Raw genomic sequence first — 27,985 nt, 5'->3', positions numbered from 1 at the left:
GGCATAAGACCATTTGCAGTAGACCACAAGCTGAACATGAGTCAACAGTGTGATGCAAAAAAAAAGCTAATGCCATTCTAGGAGTATTGTGTTCCAAACATGTGCAGAGGAGACCAACCAAGATGATCGAGAGTCTGGGAACTAAGCCTTACGAGGAGCACTTGAAGGAGCTGGGTATGTTTAGCCTGGAAAAGAGGAGAATGAGAGGAGATATGATAGTCACCTTCAAATATCTTGAGGGCTGTCACATGGAAGAGGGAACGTGCTTGTTTTGTCCTGCTCTGGAGGGTAGGACTCGAACCCATGGCTTCAAGTTACAAGAAAGGAGATTCCAACTAAACATTCAGAAAAAAACTTTCTGACAGTAATAATAATAACAATATATTTTATTTATACCCTGCCCTGCCCTCTCTGGCCAGAGCCAGGCTCAGAGAGGCTAACATCAATAAAATTTCAGTAAAAACATAATAAGAAAAAACAACAAAAAACAATTTAAAATACAGGTTAAAATGCAGCCTCATTTTAAAAGTCAAAACCATGAGGGGAGGGAAACATAAGGGTCAGACTGAGTCCAAACCAAAGGCTAGGTGGAACAGCTCCGTCTTGCAGGACCTGTGGAAAGATGTCAAGCCCCGCAAGGCCCTAGTCTCTTGTGACAGAGCGTTCCATCAAGTCGGGGCCAGTACTGAAAAGGCCCTGGCCCTAGTTGAGACCAACCTAACCACCTTGTGACTTGGGACTTCCAGAATGTTGTCATTTGTGGACCTTAAGGTCCTCCACAGGGCATACCAGGAGAGGCGGTCCCGTAGGTACATGTTCAGCAGTGAACAGCCTCCTACAAGAGGCAGTGGACTCTCCTTTCCTGGAGGTTTTTAAACAGAGATTGGATGGCCATCTGTAATGGATGCTTTAGTTGGGATTCCTGCATTGCAGGGGGTTGGACTAGATGACCCACGGGTCCCTTCCAACTCTAAGATTCTATGATGAAGGGAAGTCATAGTCCCGCTCTACTCTGCCTTGGTTAGACCACACTTGGAGTACTGTATCCAGTTCTGGGCACCACAATTTAAGAAAAAGATTGACAGGCTGGGATGTGTGCAAAGGAGGGTGACGAAGATGCCCAAGGGTCTGCAAACCAAACCTTATGAGGAACAGTTGAAGGAGTTGGGTATGCTTAGCCTGGAAAAGAGGAGTTATGACAGCCATCTTCCAATATCTGAAGGGTTGTCAAAGGGTAGATGGGGTAAGCTTTTTTTCCCCTTCTGCTCTAGCTGGTAGGAGCTGAACCAATAGTTTCAAGAAAGGAGATTCTGACTAAACATCAAGGAATAACTTTCTGACAGTAAGAGCTGTTTGACCGTGAAACAAATCCCCACAGGAGGTTCTGGACCTTCAGCTGTGGGCCAGTTTACCGTCCCTCAGACCTTGTGGTGGGCCGAACTAGATTTTTTTTGGGGGGGGGGGAATGAACCAATTCCTATGCCCCACAAATAACCCAGAGATGCATTTTAAATAAAAGCACACATTCTACTCATGTAAAAACACCAGGCAGGCCCCACAAATAACCCAGAGATACATGAGTAGAATGTGCGCTTTTATTTAAAATGCATCTCTTTTTTCTTTTTTTAAAAAAATATTTATTATTTTTCCAGAAACTTAAACACTAAAAAAAAAGACAATGCAAAACATTAAATTAACAAAACAAAACAAAAACAATAAAATAAATCAAACAGTTTCATTATCCCATCTTTCACTCACTTATTTCCGCGACCTCCTCACACCTCCCTCTTTGTATTCCACTTCTGATAATTATTTCAGCAGTTCCTTTCCATCTTCCTCTGCTTTCTATCCTTTAATTATCTTAACAAATTCTAACCTTATTTTTTCCTTTAATGCTCTATTAACCTATCTATACTTAATTCCTTATAACATTTCTACTAAAGCCATATAACTTCATTCCAACATTTTTCTAACATTCATTAATTTTACAATATTTCTGTAAATAGTCTTTAAATTTTTTCCAATCTTCTTCCACCGACTCTTCTCCCTGGTCTCGGATCTCTGGGTTATTTGTGGGGCATAGGAAGTCGTTCTGAAATAAATAATTATTGCTTCCCCAAGGGGGTCCTTGCCTCGTAAGGAGGACCAGAACCTCGGAAGGAGCATGGTTGCAAGGCACAGTTCAGTTTACATTCTTGTAGGGTGTTAAGTCAGAATATAATATATTTGATATTGGTAGGGTCATTTTCCTTTATTCCCCTCCCTGACCCTGACTCTCTTACAACAGTTCTCCCCCCCCCCAATATACTCTGGCCCCCCACAAGGTCTGAGGGGCAGTGGACCGGCCCCCTGCTGAAAAAGTTTGCTGACCCCTGCTAAAGAGGATGGGGTGGGTATTATCTAAAGTGACCTAACTGCATTACTGAAGCAACATTTAGGAGGTCTGCTCCCTTGTCTTTGTCAAGGAAATGTATTGGGCAACTCCCTCTAAGCAACGCTGCTCTCCACACTGGGGAGCGAGGACACACACCTTAAAAGCAGCATCCCTGCTCTGCTCTCCATAACCTATATTTTCTAGTCCCAGTGTATCCATCCTCCCCTCCCTTTCCTGCATCCACCCTCAACCCCTTCAGGCCAGTGATATGTTTTCCTCCTCTGTATAATTTGCGCATGATGGAACCAGATCTCTCTCTCTCTCTCTCTCTCTCTCTCTCTCTCTCTCTCTCTCTCTCTCTCTCTCTCTCCCTCCCTTAATAGTGGGTTCATCTTGTCTTGACATTTGGAGAACTTAGACCCACCCACCTAGAGAGAGAGAGACAGGCGTAGAGAGGGATGATTCTTGCATCCTGTGTCCAGTTTCTGAACATCTAAGGCTTCAGTCCTAAGCACACACTGCCACGAACGTGACATTAAAATCCCCATGACATGCCAAGCTCTCATATTAGGCTAAGTCAAAGTGTTTTATATGTTAATGTTTTGTAAACAAACACAAATATTAATACACTAGGGTAGTGCTTTGTGACTTGGCTACAGTCTTGAAGCTGCTGGTTTTTGCCTAGGTAAGCAATAATCTCACTTTTAGCACTGGGGGAAACCAGCCAGATGGGTGGGGTATAAATAATAAAGCTATTAAATTATTATTATTATTGCCTATTTCACTATGATGAAAAATCTGGGGTGTAATTCATTCGACACATGAACTTTTTCCAGTTAAATGCAATTTAATGTTATATTTCCTAATCCGTACACAGACACGGACCTGGGATCACAAGATTACTGCAGGTTGGAAGTACTATCAAAATCTAAAGTGTCTGTGGCTCCGTTGGTAGGGAGTTTAACTTGGGAGATGTCAGTTCAAGTCTGCCCACAGCTGGAGGGGCCTTGAACAAATCACTGTCAGCCTCAGTTCTTCCATCTGTAGAATGGGAATAATAGTGATCTGGGCTCATATTAGAAAATGCAACCTTGGCCAGCGTGCTCTTTGCAACAGTTTCCCTCTTTTGGCTGAGTGGCAGTAAAGTTCCAGGGGCAACACTACTGGGTTCAGAGACTTATTATGGTCTCTTTGTAATATTTCCTTCATTTATGAACATGCAAGCAGGAGTCTGAGTGGAGGCAAACAGCAGGTACTGCTACATGGAGGCAAATCTGCTACTCCTACCACCAGCTCCCCAGCCTTCAGACAACTCCAGGCAGCCTCCCAAGCACTCATCTCAGCCCCAGCCCTGGAGATGAATGGACCAGTCAGGAAATATCTACAGACTTTGGAAAGCAATGGAAGCTTCCATTCCAGGGTAAATAGCAGCTTAAGAGCAGGGCAGCATTTTCATCAGCTTGAACGAATGCTTTTTTAAAAAACCTATTCATCTGATCCTGTTGGGCAGTGAGAGCTTGGAAGTTGCATTAAATAAACAAATAAAACTTGAACTGTTAATTGCAGTTAATACCAGGTCTAATTTGGTCTTAAAGCTATTTTGCATCAAATCCCAGATTCTCATCCAAAATCAGTTTAAGCAAAACTATAGGGATTGATGATTAGGAATGAGTCCAACAGCAAATTCACAACAGTACTTCTATTTTAAACAATAATTTTCTTCTTTTAACTATGCTTGTTCGAATTTGTAGTTCTATTTTTTTGTATTAAGGGAAAAAATGCTTTCTGGAAGACCTTGTCTCCCATCCTTATCCTGTTTAGTTTTATCCATCTTTCTGTTTTGAAAAAGGAAGGCAGTAACAACAGCATACCTCATGGCGATTGTCTCTCAAATGTATACTGGACCTTCGGTAAAAACACAAAGCAGATTTTGGAATATTGTGCCTTGTCATCTCTCACACCCCCTTGCAACGCAAGCTCACTTATGCGCTCTCTGTCCTTCCCTCCCCACTCTTCTCCCAAACAGTTATTGCAATTTTGCTTTCTGCTGCATCCATCGCCATGGAGACGTAATGACTCATTTAGGAATTGGAGCGGGTTGTGGCAGGAGGCAGGTGTGGTGCACGATGGGATTGGCCTGGACTCAGCCCGCAATAAAACAGATGTGTCCCCACTTCCGATGTTGCTCTTGGGATCCAAAGAGATGCAGAATTTCTGGAGACCACTTGCAGCACAGCGCCACTCCAGCCCAAGCCCCTCTGTCAACAGCCCACAAGTCCCCACGTCCCTGCCCTGCTCTCCTTGTCAAGCCACAGGCTCCCTGCAGCTGGCTTTGATGCCCCTTCTCTCTTCCAGCCTACAGCAAGCAAGGGCGTGTGAGTGAGTGGATGCTGAGCTCTCCTGGCCTGTTTCCCATTCCGCCTCAAGTTAATGGCTCTGTAAGTAATCCTAGCCTGGCCTGGGGCTCTGGGAGGCATAGCCCACCCCTGGGAGACTGGCTCTCACACTCTCCTAAGTGGGATGAATTACTTATGGTTGAATCCATTACCTCTTATGCTGCTGTTGTGTCTTTTGGTCTCCCACACAGCTTTCTTCGAACTGCCTGGCATCGCTTCCCCGCAGCCAACCCCTCGAATGCTCTTCCGTGGGTGATGATGGCACAGCTACCCTGTGAGGTGGGGGAAATAATTATCCTGAGAACTCCATTGTCAAATGCTGTCACACAGTTCCTTTTGGGCGACTGTTTTGATCAGGGCCTACGGTTGCCAACTTCTCTTTTTTAAAACCACTCTCTGCTCCTGTATCTTGAAACAGTTGCTTGATCTAAAGCAATTTGGACAATGAGAAGGTGCCTTATACCGAGTCAGACGATTGGTCTATTTATCTTAGTGCTGCATACACCAACCACCCCCAGATGGGCCCCTTCTTTTGTAATATACAATTATTGATTCACAAGGGTTCACCTGAGCTTAGGCTGCCGGTAGATGTGGCTTAGCAGCAGGCTCTGCCACCTTTCCCCCCTCTCTTTGTGCTTCCTGGAACAAACAAGAAGCCATGCGACCTGGGCTCCCTGCAAGTCAACTGAATCTCCCTAAAATGAGATTTTTACAGCCTGCATCTTTGCTAATCCAAAGACTGCATGATCCTTTTCGTAAGAAAACCAAGCTCTTTGCTTTTTAAGTCATTTGGAACCTTTTTTTCACCTTTATTTCACTACCAATATGTAGAGACTTGTTTGATACAGCTTCTGGAAACGCTGTGAGTAAAACATTCTTTTATTTATTTGCGAGGTGTCTGTGATTTATTCTAGCCTAAGTATTTCCATGGGGAACATTTGTTTAAAGGTGGATGAGGGCAGATGTAGAATCTAACCAAGTTTTAATGTGCTTAGAACAATCGCCATTGTGTTAACTCGGCTATGAGAGAGTAAGAGCTCTCTTCCACACCTCTTTTTCCAACATTCTCCAGATGTTTGGGGCTACAGTTTTCATCATCTCTGACCAGTGGGTGTGCTGGCTGAGGATTGTTGGTCATACCCCAAAGGCAGCTAGGTGAGGAATCCTGCACAAAACAGCAGTGCCAGCTATCCCCAAAGCATCTGTCTCCCAGAACTGAAGAACAGGGCCAGATTCAGAGGGTGGCAAGGCTGGGCATTTGCCTGAACCCCAAAAACAACAGGTGTCCATCCCACCACAGCAGGGCTTCCATTTTGCACAGAATAGCCAAGAAGATCAGATGTAGGCAAAGAGCATTCTCAGTGTTCACATCCTTCCTCTTACGGGCTAGGGAGGTCCACTGAGGTTGCCACACTCGATGGATCCCCAAATCCTGGAGCCAGCACTGTTGGGTAATAATAACTCTACATAATAATAACTCTCTGGGGAAATATGGATAAATTCCTGGAGAACATGCTAGTTCCTCCAGGCACTCCACTGATCATTTCCCCCCTCTTTAAGTCCACCTCCCTGTTTGCATCTTCCTGCCCCTCAAAGCACAGACTTTTGTTTTCCTGATTCCTTGCCCTTGCCCTCTGCTGGTAAGCAATAATTCCTTACCTTTTATTACTATTTAAAAAATGTTGATGCTGTGGCCCACATGGAAACGGAAGGCCACGTCTTTCACTGAGAGCAACAGAACCAGCCAAAGGCCTCAGCTCATGCGCGTAGCTTTGTTTGAGGTGAGAGCCAGCTGGCTGCTATCAGGGCCACCCAAGAGACAAGGTGAGGCAGGGTCCACCGAGACAGCAAACCCCAATGTCGACCTTTCCCTCACCACCCCACCTTCTTCCTGATGTAGATCTTCCCTCGCCGCTTCTTCTCTGGCGGGCAGGAGGGCGCCATTTTAAGGTCCACCTCAGGTGCCAAAATGTCTTGGGCCAGGCTGGGCTGCTATGCAACCATTTGGTTTAGCAGCATGGAATGCCCAGAAGCAGAAAACGTCAAATGCAGACAGGAAACCCTTTTAAGCCCCAGGGCCGCATTCTCTTCTGAGCAGCCTTCTAGGGGCCACATGCCAGTGGTGGGAGGGGCCAGAGGCAGAAGTGGGTGGGGCAATGAATCAAAATTTGCCCTTTGTACAGTGGGCGAGGGGTGTGGTTGGAGGGGGGAGTGGCTTTGCGAGAGGCAGTGTGGCCTTGGGAGAGTCCTGAGGGGGGCCAAATCGAGAGATTTGGAAGGATGCATTTAACCCTGGCTGTGAGGTTCTCCATTCCTGTGGGATGCCTGAAAAGAAAGGTGGAAGCCAGAAAGCCACAGAGAGCTATTATATAAAAAGATCCACTGATCTACAATTTTATTTTATTTTTAAGTTTTAGGTCCCATATGAAAATACTGTAGTAATTTTGGGAGCTCATTTGGGAGCGGAAATAATACGGATATGCTACATTTCCTACTAAATGTTCCAAGTGTTTCACGTCATTGTAATCATCACATTATTATCCCCAGACTGTGGAGTAGGGAAATAGTCACATGACTGGGGCTACTCAGTGTCCAGGGCTGACCCAAGACATTCTGGCCCCTGAGGTGTATCCCAAATGGCGCCCCTCTCTCCACCAGGAAACAAGGTGAAATATACTCAGAGTCGCAAAGTGATTTCATGCTAGGCTACCACTACCGGAAACAGGCCCCGACCCAGCACCCGCACAAGAGCCTGGAGCTGCTTCCCGACCGCCCCAATCAGACTGCTGCATTCTGAATCCTATTGTTCTAGGACCAATCAGACTGCTGCATTTTGGATCCTATTGTTCTATGACCAATCAGACTGCCGCAGTTTGGATCCTATTCAACTCAGTACATAACACAAGGGGTGAGGGAAGATCTCCATCAGGAACAAGGGCAAGGGGAGAAAGATCTGCATTGGGATTCTGCTGTCTGAGGCAGTCACCTCACCTTGCCTAATGAGTGGGCCGGCCTTGCCAGTGAATTCAGGGTGTGGTTAGACTTGAACAGTGAGTCGTCATCGTCAACCTCAGTAATATTCTTACCAGGGCAACCCCAAACCAATTATCGGTAAAAGCCCCTGCTGAAGATGGCAGAATCGTAGTAATTCTTGTGGGGGATACAGTCTCTCTCTTCACCCTGAGGACAATAGAATGGGGACAGTTGTGCCAGCCCATTTCTTTCTTCAACTCATTCAGTACAAGTGACTGAACAGACTTCATTTTCACAAACTGGTACGTTCCCTTCCTTTTGCTTCACAGTGGCCAGAGCTCCCGACAACGACTGGGGTGACTCAGTTTCAAATCTGTACCGTCTCTTGGCCAAACCTACATTACAGGGTTGTTGTGTGGACAAAACGGGGTGGAAGGGGCAAAAACCACGATTGCTGCCCTGTGCCCCTCAAAGCACAGGCAAGGAGAGACTGTAACAAATCAATAATACTAGGCATGGGTAGGCAAACTAAATCTGGCCCACGGACGGTCCGGGAATCAGCGTGTTTTTACATGAGCAGAATGTGTCCTTTTATTTAAAATGCATCTCTGGGTTATTTGTGGGCATAGGAATTCGTTCTTTTTTTTCTTTTCAAAATATAGTCTGGCCCCCCACAACGTCTGAGTGACAGTGGATCGGCCCCCTGCTGGAAACGTTTGCTGACCCCTGATACTAGGGAACATAAAAAGGGTCTGCAAATTGGGAACAGGCTTAAGAAGAAAACCCAGTTCTCCCCTAAGACACAGCAAGATGCAAAACTTGTTCTGCCTCGGGCAACAAAATGGCTTGGGAGGATTATATCCTGTAGCAGGAGAATATATATATGGAGGTGCAGCTGCTTCTTCTGGAGGGGGGGCAGCTGTTTATTATGCCAGGCGCTGATCAGTGTTAGTGGCCCCTTGGGTGGAGCAGCTTCTGGCCTGGTGGCATTTCGTGTAGAGATAAAACGGCTCTCTCAAATTGAATTTAGCCCACCCACTCCCTGGACCCCAGCCCAGGCAGGCGCAGGGGAGTGGCTATTTTGTGTGATAGCCTCGGCTATTTTGTTTCCCTCCCCAGCTATCGGGCTGAGCTACAGTCAGGATGTTATGACGACAGAGAGACAAGCTGGAGCATCAGCCAGCCCAGAATGGACCGAGTGTGAAAGGCAGGCGGAGAGGGCAGCCTGTGCCAAACGGCAAGTGTGTTTGGCGTGGCCAAGTGCTGTGGAGGAGTGAGAAGGGAACCCGGGGTCCATTCCTGTCCTCTGAGCTGCTTGCAGGTAAATCAAGGCTTTGCTGGCACCCAGATTCTCTCAACACCTATCGCCCTCCTAATACCCGGTTCTGTTGTACTTAATTGTGACATTTTCCTGTATGATTGTGATCCTGGCAACTCTTTCCAGAAGGCTTCCCTGCATGCCTTTTGACAGGAGTCTGGAAGTTTATCTCTTGTGGTGGGTATTCCTTCTGCATGCCATTTAGCATGTCACTAATCTTTGCATGAAAGCGATGTATTCTTTTATTATTTAGTCAGCGTTTTGCAAGGTACTTGTGGTCTCTGCACAATCTGCCTTCTTGAATGGCACTCCAGAATCTTCCTGCTCAAACAGCTTGCTTTAAAAGAGTCATTTATCTCACCTCGGGAGCAGAGCCATCTCTGCTTGTACCATTACTTGCTGCACCGGAGGATTAGGGCTCTAGGAGGTCCCCGGTTCAATCACTGACATCTCCAGTTGGAGCTGGGAGAGCCTGAAACAATGGAGAGCTGCTGCCAGTCCGAGTTGACAGTATTGGGCTGCATGGACTTGGTATTCGGCAGCTTCATATGCTCCTGGGAAGTGGTTGTAATTACCATGGGCTCATCTAGACGTGTTCTGTGGCGGCGGAGACCAAACCCAAAATACTTGGTTATGCTGAAGGGGCAGGCAAAACAGCCATTAAACCAAATTATGTTGCTGCAAAGAACCCTGGCAAAATGTATCTCTGTAGGGGGGCAGGGAATACCAGAAGCATGATGCATAACCATGGTTGAGAAGAGGCCTGCATCTGAAGTTTTTCGGGGGTCTTGGATGTACTGTGAACCCTACTTTAAAAAATAATCAATAATCAATATTGTACTTGCCCTTTTGAAGTTAGAGGTCTATCTTCTCTAAATAGCCCGACACCATCATTTTGTTTGTTAATATTTTCGTTGTTTGCCGTTTCTTCCTTCCCGGTGAATAAAAACAATAAGAAGAAATATCGGCAATGGATCACAGCAATCTGTAGTGCAGCATAATACAGCTAAATTAAATGCAATCTGAACAGCATGAAAAGTGGGAAGGGGGCTTGGTGGAGAGACCTCAATACTAACTTAGAGCAGGGCCTTATGAGAATCTGTGTATGGGAACAAATGGAAATTACGATGGGTTAGGCATTATAAAGAGTTAAGATATGTACACCATCATGCATTTAAAGCCCACACCAAAAATCTGGGAACTGTAGTTGGGTATGGGTGTTGTGAATTGTAATTGTGTGAGGGGGAACTATAGTTCCCAGGAGTCTTTTGGGAGAAGTCACGTGCTTTAAGTGTTTGGTGTGCATTGTTGTGCTGCCCAGTCTCCGGACGGTGAGCCCATAAGGAGGGGTATAGATTGGCTCTATAATATAAAAAGTGCCATTTTGCATGGCTGAATGTGGCACAAATGTTCAGCAACCATCCACTTCACTGTGACTGGATTTTGACTCCATATCCTTAACCAGAAAGGCAGCAGCTCCCTTGCTGCTATACGATGAGCCATTTCTGTCTGTGGATGGAAATACAGAAACCTGGAGCGCAAGTCAGATCTGGACACTTTTCATTGATTTCGATGGGAGAGTTGAACACCTGCTGCTCGGGCAGCGTACTGGTTAGCATAGCCAATTTTTCCCCTCTCTCACCCCCCAGCTTATGTGCTATGAAAGCTGACATGACAACCCTGTAGAATGTAGCAGGTGACTCTTCACTCCCATCTCTGTATCTCCATGTTGGGAAAAAGATTCTCCTATTGAATTCCTGCTGGTCATTCATCGGTTAAAGGCGCAGAACCCTAGCAGGAAGAAATAGCGTTTCAGACCGTCCAAGTGTCCCTATTTTTCAGGGACAGTCTCAGATTTACAGAAGCTGTCCCAGTTTCTGTTTTGATCCCAGAATGTCCCGCTTTTCCTTAAAAGGTAAAGGGACCCCTGACCATTAGGTCCAGTCGTGGCCGACTCTGGGGTTGCGGCGCTCATCTCGCTTTATTGGTCGAGGGAGCCGGCGTACAGCTTCTGGGTCATTTGGCCAGCATGACTAAGCCGCTTCTGGGGAACCAGAGCAGCGCACGGAAACGCCGTTTACCTTCCCGCTGGAGTGGTACCTATTTATCTACTTGCACTTTGACGTGCTTTCAAACTGCTAGGTTGGCAGGAGCTGGGACCGAGCAACGGGAGCTCACCCCGTCGTGGGGATTCGAACCGCTGACCTGATTGGCAAGTCCTAGGTTCTGTGGTTTAACCCACAGCGCCACCCGCGTCCCTTTAGGACATCTCTATTTTCACTGAAGAAATGTTTGAGGGGATGGAGTTCTGCGACCCCTGATCCAAGGAGTTAAGTAACTATACAACCTTTAGAAGACATCTGAAAGCAGCCCTGTACAGGGAAGTTTTTTTAAAAAAAATATTTAATGTTTTACAGTGGTACCTCGGGTTACAGACGCTTCAGGTTACAGACACTTCAGGTTACAGACTCTGCTAACCCAGAAATATTACCTCAGGTTAAGAACTTTGCTTCAGGATGAGAACAGAAATCATGCGGTGGCAGCAGCAGGAGGCCCCATTAGCTAAAGTTTCAGGTTAAGTTTCAGGTTAAGAACAGACCTCTGGAACAAATTAAGTTCGTAACTCGAGGTACCACTGTATTATGTTTTTACATCTGTTGGAAGCTGCCCAGAGTTGCTAGGGCAACCCAGTCAGATGTGTGGGGTGTAAATATTATTATTATTATTATTATTATTATTATTATTATTAGTAACGACATCTCTATTTTCATTAGAGAAAAGTTGGAGGGTATGACGCTATGATGCCCTCCCTGCCTGAAAACCCTGGAGTCCGGGACCCCCTCCCGCCTTCTACGGTTTTGTTCCTGCTGTTTTGCCTTCCTCTGTTATTCTAGCCCCAGTGGGGTGGGAGGTTAATGGGCCTGTTGTTTCCTGTTTCCCCCTCCCAGGGCTTTGAACTGACTGGATTGGTTGGGGAGGATTGGCGAGAGCTCAGGAAGCGGCATCCCAGCAGCAGCCTCACCTCTGAGCCCCTCCTGTCTTTCATCTCTGCCCCAGTTCGGCTCCCCGCCGCACACGTACAGCCTGATCTTATAACCCAGTTAAATGGAAATGCATGCCAAACTCACTTGAAGTTGACTTTGACCGGGCTCATCAGTAGGCTTCAGCTCAAAAATGCTTGGCCTCAACTGCCACTGGCTGTTAGGGCTAATATCATATCCCTTTTCCGGTTTCATATCAGCAGTGGATATTTGGCCAGGCCGATCCATCATCCTAGAAAAAAGGGAAAGCCAAACTCTTCCCCCACCACTGGCGCACCTCCAGTCTTTCAGGGGCAGCTGACTGACCCCTTCAAGGGCACCGGCTGTTTTTGTGAGGGTCTAATTTTTATGACGTTGTCTGGCCTCCAGTACAACAGCCAAGTTGAAATGTGATGCAGTGAGCTGCTCTTCTGGACTCTCCCCTTTCTCTCAAGATAAGGCCGCATCCACACCATACATTTAAAAGCACCATTATACCACACACATGAGACTACAGTCATACCTCAGGTTACAGATGCTTCAGGTTGCGTTTTTTCGGGTTACGGACATGCCGAAATCCGGAAATACAGTGGTACCTCAGGTTAAGTACTTAATTCGTTCCAGAGGTCCATACTTAACCTGAAACTGTTCTTAACCTGAAGCACCACTTTAGCTAATGGGGGCCTCCTGCTGCCGCTGCGCCGTCGGAGTATGATTTCTGTTCTCGTCCTGAAGCAAAGTTTTTAACCTGAAGCACTATTTCTGGGTTAGCGGAGTCTGTAACCTGAAGCGTATGTAACCCGAGGTACCACTGTACTGGAACGGGTTACTTCCGGGTTTTGGCGGTCGAGCATGCGCAGAAGCGCTAAATCACGCTTTGCGCATGCCAGAAGCGCCAAATTGCAACCCACGCATGCGCAGACACGGTGCTGTGGGTTGCGAATGCTGCGGGTTGCAAACATGCCTCCCTCACGGATCACGTTCGCAACCCAAGCATCCACTGTATACAGCTGCAAATATAACGTTTTAAATCTGTTTTAAGTGCATTATACAAATGTGGCACTAGATGGCGATGGTGAGCTTATGGCAAAATCAATATATTTTTCAAAAAATTTTTTTTTAAAAAAAACATATTCACAGCATTTTTATATGTGTCTAGATTTCATCATGGATTTCCCCAGAGACTCCTCAGAGAGTGCTGAGGGAGCTGGCAGCTGTTAGGACAAGGTGGTCCAAAGCATGGCCCTTGAGGCCATTTTTGGTGGCCCTCAGCAACATTGGGCACCCCCTTTTGCCCTACTTTCCCAGAGCTAGGAATGCAAGGTGCTGGGCTTTAGGAAGGAGGTGTGAGGGCTCTGACAAGGTCCTTCCCACCTCCTTCCCAAAGCCTAGTTAGTGCTTTCCCAGCTTTGGGAAGGAGGTAGGTAGGAGGGCTCTAGGATCCTGCCAGTGCCTTGTGCCTCATGCCAAAGCTCCTTGCTTACATACCCTCCAACATTTCTCTGATGGAAATAGGGACGTCCCATTCCATAATGATAATTTTACTATTTATACCCCACATGTCTTACTGGCTTCCAACATATATAAAAACACAATAAAACATTAAACATTAAGAAAACTTCCCTATACACAGGATTGCCTTCAGACGGCTTGGGGGTCAGATAACTCCATACCCTCCAACACTTCTCCAATGAAAATATGGACATCCTAAGGAAAAGCGGGACAAATCAGAAACTGGGACGGCTTCTCTAAATCAGTAATGTCCCTGGAAAATAGGGACACTTGGAGAGTCTGTGCTTCGGCAGCTTTGAGAAGGCAGTGGGAGGGCTGGGTGAGTGTGTCAAATTCTGGCCTCACTCCCAGCACAGGTTCCATGTTGAAGTACTTTTACGGCCTACTTGGTATGAAAAGATGTTTTTGGAGATCTCTATTCCCCTAACAGAGCAACAATTCCCAAAGTGGTTTAAGAGTCAAAGTTAACCCTTCTGGCTTAAATTATTGCTTTCATTCATTCATTCAACTTACTTCTTTCTTTCTTTCTTTCTTTCTTTCTTTCTTTCTTTCTACAAAAGTAACACAAAGGGACTTAAATGAAGTCATAGTTCCACTCCTCCTGCCCTCTGATGTTCTGATGATGTTCTGATCATGGCAAGTCCATAAAAAATTATTACCTACTTTAGGACCAAAAAGACTAAGAGAAATGGAAAAATTGGTTCAAATAGGTAAAAATTTAATGTCACAACATATTAAGATTTAGGACTGGAATTAAAAAGGAGGGAAAGAAATTGCTGGGTTTATAAATTGAATTGGAATACAAAAGAGGGAGGTATGAGGAAGTCCGGGAAACAAGTAAACCTAAAAGAGGTTATGAAAGGACGGAAATATTTTTAACTGTTTTTTTCTTTTTTCCTTTTTTTTACTTTTTTCTATTTTGTATTTTGTATGGTGTATTGTTGTCTGTTTTTGTTAAAATCTTCTTGTTTATTAATGTGATTTTATTCTTTCTGAAACTTTAATAAATATTAATTAAAAAAAAAAAATTATTACCTACTCCCCCCCATGGCAGCCAAAGGCATCATCAGTGATAATATACGGCTGATCAGCTCTACTATGATGCAGACCTGAGAAGAAGAGGGAACGACGGGAAGAACAATGGTTCTAAATTACAAAATGCCCTCTGCTTGGTAGCATAACGGGCAATGGGTGGTATTAAACAAGATGGTTGTGCTAGTGCAAGGATTAGTACTGGCACAACAGGATTTCCCCCTCTCCCTCTACACACCTGTGTGTGTCCCACACTGTCCCCAAATCTGCTCTGGAGGCTTTTGGGGAAACAGATTCAGGGGGTGCACAGGAGGAGAGGAAGATCATTCTGTTGTGCAAGCAGAAATCTGTGTGCTGATGGAACCATCTTCTTAATGCGATGCTGAATACAACTCAGTTTCAGGGGATCTGCTATCTACAAGCCTAAGAACAATAATACCTATGGGAAGGACTGATGTGTAGGGTCATGGAGGATGAGAACATTTCTAGTAGACCACATGTCAAGAGTTCAAAGCACATCACATGAATCATTTCAGCAGTCCTTCTGATGAAATAGATTGACAGTGTTCTGCCTCCCATTTGCTTCTTTTTAGGGAGGGAGGAAGGTGGCTGTGTTGGTTTGCAGAGGCCAAAACTATTATTCACGTCAGCTGACCACATTGCAGGAGTCAAAACTGGTAAGAGTTCCCAATGAAGAGGGAGTCTATATGCTATAGGGTATCAGGGGTCAGCAAACTTTTTCAGGTCCACTGTCCCTCAGACCATGTGGGGGGCCGGACTATATTTTGAAGGGGTGGGGAATGAACAAATTCCTATGCCCCACAAACAACCCAGAGATGCTTTTTAAATAAAAGCACACATTCTACTCATGTAAAAACACGCTGATTCCTGGACTGTTCGCAGGCCGGATTTAGAAGACGATTGGGCCGGATCCGGCCCCTGGGCCTTAGATTGCCTACCCATAGTCTATATGTTATTTAGACATCACTTAAAAAGAGGAAGAAATGTATCACCATAGAAGAAGATGCAGAGTTGCAGAGAATTCGCTTGTGCTAGCATATTACATAGATGCCCATTTAGAAATACTTACTGTAATTTCTCTGGAAATGCATCTCACCATAGTTGGGAAGACTGCAGCCAGGTGAGCTGCGTTTCTTCTCAGTCTGCTGCGCAGAATGCCCCACATCTGAAATAGAGGACTGACCTCTGTATGGCATGGCCACCGTTGTGACTATAAGTGTTGTAGACCCATCAACAAAGTAGAGGAGGGTGGAGACCATTTGGAACTAAGCATAATACCATGTGGGACTTAACTCCTATGCGATTTCCAACTTCTCCTGTTCCTATTTTTAGTTCCCAGATGTCAGCTGTCAACTCAGGCGTCCCTATCAGGCCTGATGGAACAAAGACAGAATCCAGAAGGGACACTGGGGATGCTACAAAAATCACCCCCCATTCAGGTGAGTAACCTGATCATTTAATTCAATATGAATTCTTCTGGGTTACAGGTAAGCCAAATGGGCTATTCAGCCTTGCCCCCGGCTCCATGCATCTAGAGCAGTCTCCCTGGGTCAATTGTTGCTGCTAACTACCGCAAGAGATATTGGTGAGCAACAGAAATGGGGGTGCAGGGCAACTTTCCTTAGGAGGAACTGGCCTAGCTCACGATGTTCTGCCACACCAAGCAGCTGCATGCCTTGTAGAGTCATTGTTGCCATGGGGCAATGCCTCACCAAGTGTCAAGTTGTGGGTTAACATAGCAGACGACACAGCGATTTCTCCAAAGCAGCTCTTTATTTTGTAAGCTGGAACAGAACTAACTGAGGAGCTCAGTCAGCCTGCTTATATAGAGCTACAGAACAATTGTAACTGTTGCAACGTTCTAAAACTATCCAATCACTGAACGTCACTTTTCGATCCTTCATTTGCATACGAAACTATCCAATCACTGAACGTCACTTTTCGATCCTTCATTTGCATACGAAACTATCCAATCACTGAACGTCACTTTTCGATCCTTCATTTGCATACGAAACTATCCAATCACTGAACGTCACTTTTCAATCCTTCATTTGCATACGAAACTATCCAATCACTGAACGTCACTTTTCGATCCTTCATTTGCATAACTATCTACAGTATCCCCCTGCTGGCCCAGGGTGAGGACTTCAGTACATAACACCAAGCACAGCCTGCTCTCAGCTAGCCCCCCTCTGCAGAGGCGGAGGAAGGGGGGAGTGGTGTGTGTGGGTCGCCCTGGGTGTCAACACTGAGGGGGGGGTGGCAAAATGCCAGGCAGCACTCACTGTGGGGCCTGCAGTACGCCCAAGTCACGCGTCTCTCCTGGGAGCGCATTGCAATAGTCCAAGCGAGAGATAACCAGAGCATGCACCACTCTGGCAAGACGGTCTGCAGGCAGATAGGGTCTCAGCCTGCATACCAGATGGAGCTGATAAACAGCTGCCCTGGACACAGAATTGACCTGCGCCTCCATGGACAGCTGTGTATATATAATTTTTTTTTAATTTTCCATTTAATATTATACATTCACATCATCATTATCCACTTTACCGCTTTGGCTCTTTAGAGCCTATCAATTTCCCTCCTGCCGCACGGCTTTCAAAATTAACCTTTATATCACTGCATTTTGCACATTTTCCAATTCTAATTATACTCATTACTAAATAGCTCAAAATTTAAATGAAAATAGAAAGATAGAAAATTTTTCATTACAAGTCTTCAGACAACCCTGCTAGTGATGTTAATTGCTTACAGTAATCTTTCACATATCATATAAATTTACTCCAGTCCTTTTGGAATACTTGATCATGCTGCTTTCGGATTTTTCCTGTCAGCTTCGCCAGTTCTGCAAAGTCCATTGAAATATACTCGGAGTCGAGTGTGGATTTCATGCTCTTTATTCAGCTCATAGTAGTGAGGAATGAAAGTTCACCCAAAATATCTGCTTTATATACATTATTTACACAATGGGCCACACATGATTGGCCAATTCCTGGATTCTCCTGTAGGCCAATCAGGTTGCGGATTCACTTCCACCTGGAGCTGGATTGGGTGGCTCCTGTGGACCAATCATACTGCTGCATTGTTCTAGGACCAATCAGATTGCTGTATTTGGATCCTATTCAACTCAGTACATAACATCCATCATCTTCATCTACCACTAGGGCTGCACTGTTCTCACTCACCCCACAGGCAAAGCCACGCAGGGTCTCTGTTGTAGGGCTGTGTTGTACTTGCACCTTCCTCCAGCTACTACTTAGCAATGTCGTTGCTATTGAAGCTGGTGGCACTAATATCTCGAAAGGCAATTTGAGGACGTAAAGCTATGATTTGTTATTTGATGAGATTCGGCACAGAAGCAAATCTTTTCTTTTTAAATAAAAAACCCTGAAATTGTAATTAAAGTTAATTCAAAAGGGGCAATTAGACTTCCATTAAGTGCCTTTTAATTCAATTTTTAAATTTTGGCTTTTACTATGCATGGAGCGATTAATTGGATCTTTGCATTATTCATTTAAAAGTATGAAAGCTATTATTTTAAAGTTTCACATGCTCTCAGTAAGGGCACAATTTTCATAACTAGGAAGGCTGCATTCAGCTCTCAAGGAGAGTTGCTGGATAGAGAGTTGAGCTGAGTCAAGCGAGTGTGGACCTAATTGCGCTCCCATGGGGGAGCATCAACAGCGCAAAAGGCACCTTGCCAATTGCCATGTGCAATGCCTGGGGTTAATGCTGCAGACAAAATGCGTCTGCTTCCCACTCTGAGATTTAGAGTCCCTCTGAGATTTTGGGCACTTCCAGACTCACTATTTTCAGGTGGGATTCAGTCACATACCAGAAAATTCAGACTGCACAATTAAAGTTGATTTGATGCTCTTGCACAGCAAACTTATTCTCTGCAGAAAGTGTAAGATAACATCTGCTTGAATGCGATGGTCCCTGCATATAAATCAGAACGAACGCTCAATAAATAACTAATGTTGCCTCATCTCCTGACAAACAAATTGGGAGGAGTGCTCAATAAACAAGTTCTGTGGATGTGACCTTAGCCCAGGGGTTGGCAAGGTTTTCATGAAGCCGCTGGGAGAGATCATCAGGGGTTTGGCCTGGGTGTCCATCAATATGCAGATGATACCCAGCTCTACCTCTCTTTCACATCAGAACCAGTGAAGGCGGTGAAGGTCCTGTGTGAGTGTCTGGAGGTGGTTGGAGGATGGATGGCGGCTAATGGATTGAGGTGGAATCATGACAAGACAGAAGTACTGTTTTTGGGGGGCAGGGGGCGGTTGGGTGTGGAGGACTCCCTGGTCTTGAATGGGGTATCTGTGCCCCTGAAGGACCAGGTGCACAGCCTGGGAGTCATTTTGGACTCACAGCTGTCCATGGAGGCACAGGTCAATTCTGTATCCAGGGCAGCTGTCTACCAGCTCCATCTGGTACACAGGCTGAGACCCTACCTGCCTGCAGACCGTCTTGCCAGAGTGGTGCATGCTCTGGTTATCTCTTGCTTGGACTACTGTAATGCACTCTACGTAGAGCTACCTTTGAAGGTAACCCAGAAACTACAACTAATCCAGAATGCGGCAGCTAGACTGGTGACTGGGGGCAGCCACCAAGACCACATAACACTGGTCTTTGTTTAGTCATGTCCGACTTTTGGAGTGAGGCTCAAAAGCCTTTGTTTGTATTTAGTCAAGAAGGGAAATCTACCTACTGAATAGTGTTTGTGCAGGGTTTTTGTGTCAGCACCATGTGGGTAAGTCCTTAAGCAACCTCATCGTATGTTGTTGGCGTCATTGTGACTGAATTTTCCAAAAAAAACACAAATACAAATAAAGGCAAACAATACAAACTAAAAATAAGTAAATAAAGGGGAAATTACCCCCCCCCCAATGGCCATGTATTCCCAGAGCATTTTTGTGGTTGCTTTACCTCATAATAATTAGCAGCCTAAGTGGTCCTGAAGAATAATCACATAGTCGAAAGCGCAGGCGAGTGGGTTGAGCCCTTCCTCTGCCCACTCTTCCCTCAGAGACACTTCCTTTCCCTCCCATCCTTTCCTAAATGATGTGCGTTCCAGGGCTGTGAAAACAAGATTAGGCGGCATGTAGCGCTATCCTAGGCATGTCCACTCAGAGGTAAGTCCTGCTACGTTCAGTGGGACTTACAGGTATATGTGTATAGTGTGGGATGTGAAACACAAGAGCAGTCAAGTACAACATTTGCCAAAATTTGTGCTTCTGACACGGGCTGCCATATGTCCAGATTTTCCTGAACATTTCAACGTGACACACACACACACACACACACACACACACACACCGTTTAAGAGGGCAGAATACTGCATTGGCTGTGTCTGGGAAATTCTGGACGTATGGCAACCCTAATTTAGGAGCCATTTTGGCATATAAGCTGTATATAAATCAATAAATAAATAACCATTCCTTCTTTCAATTGCCAGAGCATGAGGAATCATTTGGAAACACCTCTTTCCCTGAAAACCAGAGATACTCGCCTGGGGAGTTTAATTCCAGTGAAGATTTCTCCCTCATTCCTTCTGCCCAGATACCAAAGAAAGCAGAAAATGGTAAGATTAAAGTGGGGGGGGGGGCGGAGTGGAGAGAGAGTTCATAAGCAGAGGAAGCTAAGAGCCTAAATAGAGATCTTGGTTTTATTGGATTATGGTAATGGTCTGTAATCTCCCTGCTGCCCCATTATTTATTTACTGTAGCCCTTTATGTATTGATCAAGCCACACGCATTGAGTCTCTGCACACAGAAGCTGTACACTTGCTTGCAGACTCTGCCCTCGGGGGTCTGCCCCCAGGGGACAAGGATCCCAATTCCATCGCCCCATTGATTCTTCGTGCTTTGAGAAGTCTGCCTGGGGCTAAAGTCTCTTGTGGTATATGGTATCGGTGTGGCAATGATGAGACAGGCAGAGAAGGGGAGGAGCCTGGCATGGCCGCAGCCTGCAAAAGGATCGCCATCTTTGGCACCTCTGGCATGACCAGCCTGGCCACCCTGGCGGTGGTGCGTGACCCAATCTGGCTTCTGTTGCAGAAATTTATGTACAGTGGGACCTCGGGTTAAGAACTTAATTCTTTCCAGAGGTCCGTTCTTAACCTGAAACTGTTCTTAACCTGAAGCATCACTTTAGCTAATGGGGCCTCCTGCTGCCACCGCTGTTGTGCGATTTCTGTTCTCAATCTGAAGCAAAGTTAACCAGAGGTACTATTTCTGAGTTAGCGGTTTCAGTAACCTGAAGCGTCTGTAACCTGAAGCTTCTTTAACCTGAGGTACCACTGTATGGAAGGGACGCGGGTGGCGCTGTGGGTTAAACCACAGAGCCTAGGACTTGCCAATCAGAAGGTCGGCGGTTTGAATCCCCACGACGGGGTGAGCTCCCATTGCTCGGTCCCAGCTCCTGCCAACCTAGCAGTTCGAAAGCACGCAAAAGTGCAAGTAGATAAATAGGTACTGCTCCGGTGGGAAGGTAAACGGCGTTTCCGTGCGCTGCTCTGGTTCGCCAGAAGCGGCTTAGTCGTCCTGGACACATGACCCGGAAGCTGTACGCCGGCTCCCTCGGCCAATAAAGTGAGATGAGCGCCGCAACCCCAGAGTTGGCCATGATTGGACCTAATGGTCAGGGGTCCCTTTACCTTTACTAGCTTTTTAAAAAAGTAAATAGCCACCACAGCATGGGGAGATGAGAAGGATCGGAACCACAGTGTGCAAGGAGGAGGTTTAACCATTGCCCTCCGTCAACGGTGCCGGCAAAAGTTGCCCCCTTCTAAAACTGCTGTTGGCAATTTGCGAGGGAAGAGTTATTATTCTTGCAGCATAAGCTTTTGCAGACTAGAACCCGCTTCACCCAGTGCCAACGTTGCACCTGCTGGCTTCAGGTTACCTTTCCCTTTCTTTGCAGAACGCCCCCAGTCCGTCATCGCTGGCATCGCCAACTCCTCTTTCCAGCCAGGAAAAGTTGCCCTCCATCCTGCCTACTGCACCAACGGCTGTGGGCTTCCCCCGGCTTCCGTGAGGCAGCAGCCGCGAGTCTCCAAGAAGCAGCGCATCAGCTCCACCGCCTCCGTCTGCACCAACAGCAGTAAGAAGAGCTGCAAATCCACAGCATCTCAGATCCAGGAGGTGGCTGGAGATGGTGAGTGCATGGGCACTGAGGGTGGGAGGTAGTTTGGGAAGGATGGGTCAATGGATGGGACACCGCAGAAGACTCCGATGGAGAGTAACAGGCTCAAAATAGTGACATTGGGGCTTAGCTGGAGCTCAGTGGTGGGCCATAAGCACTGAGACACTAGCAAAGGGCTTTCTTTAGCCTCTTCCTTTCCAGTGTGAACAATGGGGTACAATGATTATGGGAGAGGGCTGTTGGCCTTGCTGTAAACAAAAATCTGCCCTTTTTTCCCTTATGGGGTATCCAAGAGCCCATATAGAGTCCTTACGAAGGTTCCTTATTGGTAGGAGAAAATAACAGAGGCCAACCAGGGACTATTGAGAAGCAAAACAGCTAGTAAGCTTGATCTTTATTGATCTGTTGCAACAGGGTCCTCACTCACCACACGCAGGAGGGAGGAGGAACCCCAAAGAAAAGGTGTGCCTAAATATAGACATTTTAAATTCCCTGCCCTGGAGCTCAAGACCACCCCTCCATACATCATACATACATCACAGAAGGGGTGTAACCTAAGACTACCCCCCAGATACATTATACCTACATCACAGAAAAGGCGGTCTACAGCAGAATCTGAGTGCCTTGTTTATCTCATCTTACTTGTTACCTGTTTAATGGTCACTTTATTGGATTGGCTGGGGAGCCTGGCCAGTCTTTTGTAATGATAAATACTTAGTTCCTGAGCCAGGTCACAGGCTCACACCCTATACATATCTTAAATGTGCCCTTAAGACAGGATTTGTGAAGGAAAAGACAGTGGGGAGGCAAGTCAAAAATGGTTTCAGGTCGGTCTTCCTGTGCTGATCTATGCACGTGCTTGGTTGGTACACCTATGAACATTTAACATATATCTAAGACCTCAAAATTCCTATCACAGCCTTATGTGCTCTGGCTGGACATTGAGGAGGAAAAGGATGCCTTTGGGTTTAACCCAACGAGGCTCTTCCTATGTCCTTCAAGTCTACCTGCCCATACCCCTTCCCTTGTGACCATAGGAAAGGTCAGCCAATCACTGCCAGTGACTTTATCACCCGCGCAAGCCCCATCTCATATTATGACACTTTGAGATATTTATTTTGGTTGTATTATTGTAAGACCGGCTTACCGGTATTTTACCTTTAACTTTCTTGATTTGATTTTTGATGAGAATAACAATGCACACTACAAATACAAGCAAGAAGAAGAAGTCCCAACAAAAGAAGAATGTATACAAAAACTTGTGGAATATGGAGAAATGGCAAAACTTACCAGAAAAATAACAAATCGAGAAAACAAACTTTTTAAAAAAGGAATGGAAATGGTTTATTGAATATTTACAAATAAATTGTAAACAGATAAGAACATTGGCAGGATTGTTGTAATAGCCTGAAGTTTTATGAGAGTATCTACCGTATTTTTCCGTGTATAAGACTAGGGGTTTTTTTTTACCAAAAAATTAGATTTAAAATTGGGGCTCATCTTATACACGAGTAGTGCTGATGGGGGTTTTCTTAATTTGGAGTCCCCAAAAATACAGGGTGTCTTATACATGGGGGTGTCTTATACACAGAAAAATACGAGATTTAAAGTAGATGAATAAATTAGTAAATTAAGTTAATTTGGATATGCAGAAAATATTAAAAATAAATTTAAAGAACCACACAAAGAGGGAGAAGGAAGTCAAGTTTTGAAATGTTAAAATGATTAAAAAATTACTGAAATATATAAAATTGAAATAAATAAATAAAATAATAATAAAAAGATACAAATACAAGCGACGTCACACCTTATAAAACTGACTACACTGGCAACAGTGAGGCATCTTACGTTCCCTAAGAGACCTCCCACCTCTTGTGTACTCTGAAACAGGCAAAAGAGGCTCTGATCATTAGCCAGCTCACCCTGGGAAGCCCAGAGGTTAAAGAGCAAGGCGCTCTTTACCCAGGGGAGCAGCTAAGCATGCAATCTCCTTCCCCACTGGTGGCCTTAAGTGGTGCCCTTCCAGCAGGGCTGCACCATGTGACTGTTCTGGCTTCAGAGGCCAACTCTTCAGGCTCGCTGTTGTTGAGTGCCTAATGAGTTTAAAGAGAATCAAGCCAGATGTTTCCCAATTGCCTTCGCACGCCTTAAGATAAAGAGGACTGCAGCGGGGGCCTCGGCTGCTCATATGAGCCTGGCCCCCAGCTTCTCAGATGAAATAACAAATGTGCATTCCAGCAAATTTTAATGGCAGTTCAGCCACTGGTTTTTCCTCTTGTATGCTTTCCAAAATACATTTTCCACTTTTTTAATTCACTTGTTGCTTTTAAAAAAGAAAAGAAAGCAAAACTACCCGAGGGGTTGGGGTTCAGAGACAGACAACTTCATGACTGCATACAATAATCCACAGCTAGCTTTTGCTGGAGAAAGGCATAGCTGGTATTTTCAGGGTCTGACCTAGAGAGGAACGATGCTTTAGAACATGGGTAGGCAAACTAAGGCCCAGGGGCCGGATGCAGCCCAATCGCCTTCTCAATCCGGTGCACGGACGGTTGTGTTTTTACATGAGTGTGTTTTTACATGAGTAGAATGTGTCCTTTTATTTGAAATGCATCTCTGGGTTATTTGTAGGACCTGCCTGGTGTTTTTACATGAGTAGAATGTGTCCTTTTATTTAAAATGCATCTCTGGGTTATTTGTGGGGCATAGGAATTCATTCATTCCTCCCCTTCAAAATATAGTCTGCCCCCCCCCCCCAAGGTCTGAGGGACAGTGGACCGGCCCCCTGCTGAAAAAGTTTGCTGACCCCTGCTTTAGAATTACGCTTTGCAGGGGTGTTTCCAAATCAGCCCTCCTATTTGCCTTCACGCTCTCCTTCCTTTCCACAGAGCTGTGTGCCACCCTCCTCTTAGCTTGCCTCTTCTGCCGTTTCTCGGACATCCTGCCTCTCTTCTCCGGGCCCTTCTGCTCTTGCTTCCCTGTGTCATCCTGCAGCTCCAGGCTCCTGGGCTTTTGCTCGGACCCCCAGAGCTGCTGCTGCTGCTGCTGCTGCCGGTTTGAGGAGCCGGCCCTGGAGTTATGCTACCAGACTGGTGACTGTCTAGAACTTGCATTAGAAGTGTCTGAGTTGTGCTATCACTGACTAACCTTGGCTGCCAAAGATGCCTCCTACTAATCTTTACTTCTTCCTGGGATCCTTATGGCAGGTGAGCAAACTTTAATCTGAATAAATTTAAGTCGGATCGGCTTTTTGGTGCCCACTTGTCTTTGCAGGCTTGGATTGTTTACATTTCCAGGATATTTCTCCAGACTCTCTCACCTCAGAAGTGCCTATGGCTTCTGTGCTATGGATTTTAATTTATTTTAAGAAACGCTTTTTTAAAAAAAAATGACCTTTTCTTAAATAAGTCCCCGTCCCCCCGCAGAGAGCTGTGTTACTGAATATAGTTGATATATTAATCTCTGTTAGCTGTTTTAATTAGCCTTTTAAACAACTGTTCTTGCTGCAGCCTTGTCAGTTTTGATTCTTGTTAGATTGTTCATTGCATGACTTGCCTCGGTGGCATATAGATGATTGAATAATAACTAGTTGTGCAGTATCTACATTGACTCTAACCCAGCCTGGTTGACACATCCCTGGCTCCAGAGGCAGGCATGGCCGAGCGTTTGCTGGGGCCTCAAGGCTGCCCAAGGGCCAGTGGCCCTCACATCCCTGCCACCCTCACATTACATGGAGCACCCCAGATGACCAGAGAATGTGGGAGACCATTATCCCAATGCATGTCCTGAGATCATTCTCTCTGTGCTTGTCCCGAGGGCAACTTCTCAGAATCCAGGAGCTAGCCTTGCTGCAGCTCTCACTGTCTGGCTGATTTGTTGGTTAGGACCATTGGTGGGGAGCCTTTGGCCCTCCCAATGTTGCTGAACCACAACTCCCATCAGCCCCAGGAATCATGGCCAATGGCCGGGGATGGTGGGAGCTGCGGTTCGGCAGCAACTGGAGAGCCAAATGGTCTCCACATCAGGATTCGCAAATCTAGGCTCGGGGAGCAAGCTGTTTCGGATTTTCATTCATTCATTTCACCTCAAAGCAAAAAATATGCCTAGCTGAGTTTCTGGATCACAGTGGACTCCATGTAAAAGTTCAGTGCACTCTGAGGTCAAGATATGCCCGGAAGTCCATTTCTGCTATGTAGGAAGTTTGGGAAACTGTGGTGAGATTCCCAGATTCTCATCTTCTCCCTTTCTCTCTCCTCCTCCAGATCGCTGTGCACACTGTGCTCTTGCCTGCCTCTTCTGTGAGTTTATGTCCCTCTGCTCACTTGCCCTGGACTGCGGGGGCTGCGGGGGCTGCCTAGAGGCTTGCTGTGGTGGAGAAGGAGGGGAGTCCCTTGCCGAGAGCTGCTGTGGGGAAGCCGGTGGAGGAAATTGCCCCTGTGGGTTAGGCTGCGGGATGTTGCAGGATTGCTGCGGCTCCTCTGACTGTCTTGAGATCTGCCTGGAGTGCTGTTCTATCTGCTTCCCAGCCTGATTTCAGGGACCGGGAGATCGTGTCCCTCTGTCCTCCATGGTTCTGGACTGCGTTGGGATGTGTGTATATCCCTTTGGGAATCCTACCCCACCAAACTACAAAGCATGGCAAGAGATTAATCTGGGCCTCTTTTCTTACCAAAGCCTCAACTCCTTTGAACATCCTCAGGCAAACTCCTTCCTCCTTTTTATATCATGGTAACAGCCCAAAACGCATTGCTTGTATGCACACAGCTGGGGCCTGCTGTTTGTATTGGATGGGATGAGGCCCGTTAAGTATTGCTTCAATTGTGTGGTGTCACACTCAGACATTGTGATGATGTCACCAAAAAGGCTTATCTGCATTCGCACTGAAGACAGGATAAATTCCACCCGCACTACAAAATCCTGCCAGGTCAAACCTATTCCTCTACGCACTATAATGTTACAGAAAAATCTGTGCCATGCATTTTCAACAGATGTCACCATGCAACTGTGGATGGAATCTCTCTCCTCTTTTTTTTTAACTGTGACCAAAAAAATTTACATTAATGCTGTGATATATCTGAATGGACTGAAGCTGAATATGCCCCAGAGCCAAAGAAATTCCTCTTCCTATGCTGAATGCCTCCAGGTGACCCACCTTTGAGCATTCATCCTTATTTGTTTGCAGGGGGGTTAGACAAGGTTGGATATTTATTGCTTTAAATATTTTCCATTCCCTATAAACCTTCTGGTTTGACACTCCTCTAATTTTCCCAGTCAATTTTGTTAAAAAAGCTTTTTTTTAATTGCAAGGAAGTTAGAAGGCCTTGCATTTTTTTAAAAAAAGTCTTCTCCCACACTTTCCAGTGCATTTTCCTGTCTCTTTCCTAATTCCAAAAAGTCCAGTTGTTTTAGGGAGTGGATGTTGTTGAATAGTGGGTAGACATAGCAGACGACCCAGCGATTCTTCCAAGCAGCTCTTTATTTGTAAGCTGGAACAGAACTGAACAGCAAACAGCTCAGCCGGCCTGCTTTTATAGGCAGCCGGCTGTCAACATTGTAGCAACAACAACGCAGGGTTTCCCGCCTAAAATAACTGACGTGGACCTGAGTGAAAACTACATACACAATACTCCTGGTGGCCAGGGTGAGAACTTCAATACATAACAGATGTGTTGTGCAAGACCTCCCTGAATTTGCCAGTGTGTGATTGAATCCCACCTGAAAATAGCTATACAGTCTGGAAGTGCCTGATGTGTTTCTGATGTGAACTTTAAATGGACTATAGGCTCCATGACTATTTCTTTGTGCCTGGAAATATATTGTTGTGCTGGTCAGGATGCCTGATTGTAAAATAAATTTAAATTAAACTAATGAAGCCAGCACCTGTTACTTCAGCTTTATTTCTGTACCACCATTGCTTGCCCCCAAAACTCTCACATCTCTTCCCCCCCACTCCGCCACAAGTTATTGTGTTGTTGGGCCTGAGTTGTGTGACTGTAATGTTGCAGTCTGGAAGCCAATGTGGTTTCCTCCAGAGGGTATTGGGACTCCTACGCCTAGCCCTGGTTTGGAGGGACACAAAGACTCTTGTAGCACTGTAAATACTAAGCCTTTATGAACTGCAGACTGCTTCCTTCTGATGACAAGTTCCCAGTTCCTTATTCAACACACAGCTACATTATTATATCATCTA

At 45.7% G+C, this 27,985-nt stretch overlaps 1 protein-coding gene and 1 long non-coding RNA gene across 7 annotated transcripts; one reads left to right on the top strand and one right to left on the bottom strand.

Moving 5' to 3' along the window:
* Positions 1-134: 134 nt before the first annotated feature.
* Positions 135-9,989, bottom strand: LOC308467027. Of its 2 annotated transcripts, XR_013981099.1 has the most exons (4): positions 9,907-9,989; positions 4,923-5,042; positions 4,246-4,279; positions 135-185 (listed from the first exon to the last, which is right to left on the bottom strand). It is a non-coding gene; the product is annotated as an uncharacterized lncRNA (long non-coding RNA). The 2 variants fall into 2 exon arrangements; XR_013981100.1 differs by lacking the exon at positions 135-185 and having other exon boundaries at positions 4,188-4,279.
* LOC308466965 (myoD family inhibitor domain-containing protein-like) lies at positions 5,936-27,737 on the top strand. Of its 5 annotated transcripts, none has more exons than XR_013981011.1 (8): positions 5,936-6,410; positions 8,863-9,064; positions 15,219-15,302; positions 15,979-16,085; positions 20,108-20,233; positions 21,574-21,807; positions 24,684-25,001; positions 26,058-26,194. XR_013981011.1 is itself a non-coding variant. In XM_080988351.1 (6 exons), the coding sequence occupies exons 3-6, from the start codon at positions 15,986-15,988 to the stop codon at positions 26,324-26,326; spliced, it is 729 nt and encodes a 242-aa protein (XP_080844477.1). In that variant the 5' UTR covers positions 8,644-9,064; positions 15,219-15,302; positions 15,979-15,985; the 3' UTR covers positions 26,327-27,737. The 5 variants fall into 5 exon arrangements, 1 of the variants encoding a protein (XP_080844477.1); XR_013981012.1 differs by lacking the exon at positions 5,936-6,410 and adding an exon at positions 7,419-7,436; XR_013981013.1 differs by lacking the exon at positions 5,936-6,410 and adding an exon at positions 7,707-7,820.
* The last annotated feature ends 248 nt before the right edge of the window (positions 27,738-27,985 follow it).

Source organism: Podarcis pityusensis (genome assembly GCF_964106645.2).
Source record: "Podarcis pityusensis genome assembly, chromosome: 17".
Taxonomy (NCBI): domain Eukaryota; kingdom Metazoa; phylum Chordata; class Lepidosauria; order Squamata; family Lacertidae; genus Podarcis; species Podarcis pityusensis.
This window is presented reverse-complemented; position numbering and strand designations above follow the sequence as displayed.

Coding starts and splice junctions, on each gene's coding strand:
- LOC308466965 (XM_080988351.1), top strand. CDS start 15,986: ATGTCAGCTGTCAACTCAGGCGTCCCTATCAGGCCTGATGGAACAAAG. Junction 20,234..21,573: donor ACCAAAGAAAGCAGAAAATG/GTAAGATTAAAG, acceptor CTTTCTTTGCAG/AACGCCCCCAGTCCGTCATC. Junction 21,808..26,057: donor CCAGGAGGTGGCTGGAGATG/GTGAGTGCATGG, acceptor CTCCTCCTCCAG/ATCGCTGTGCACACTGTGCT.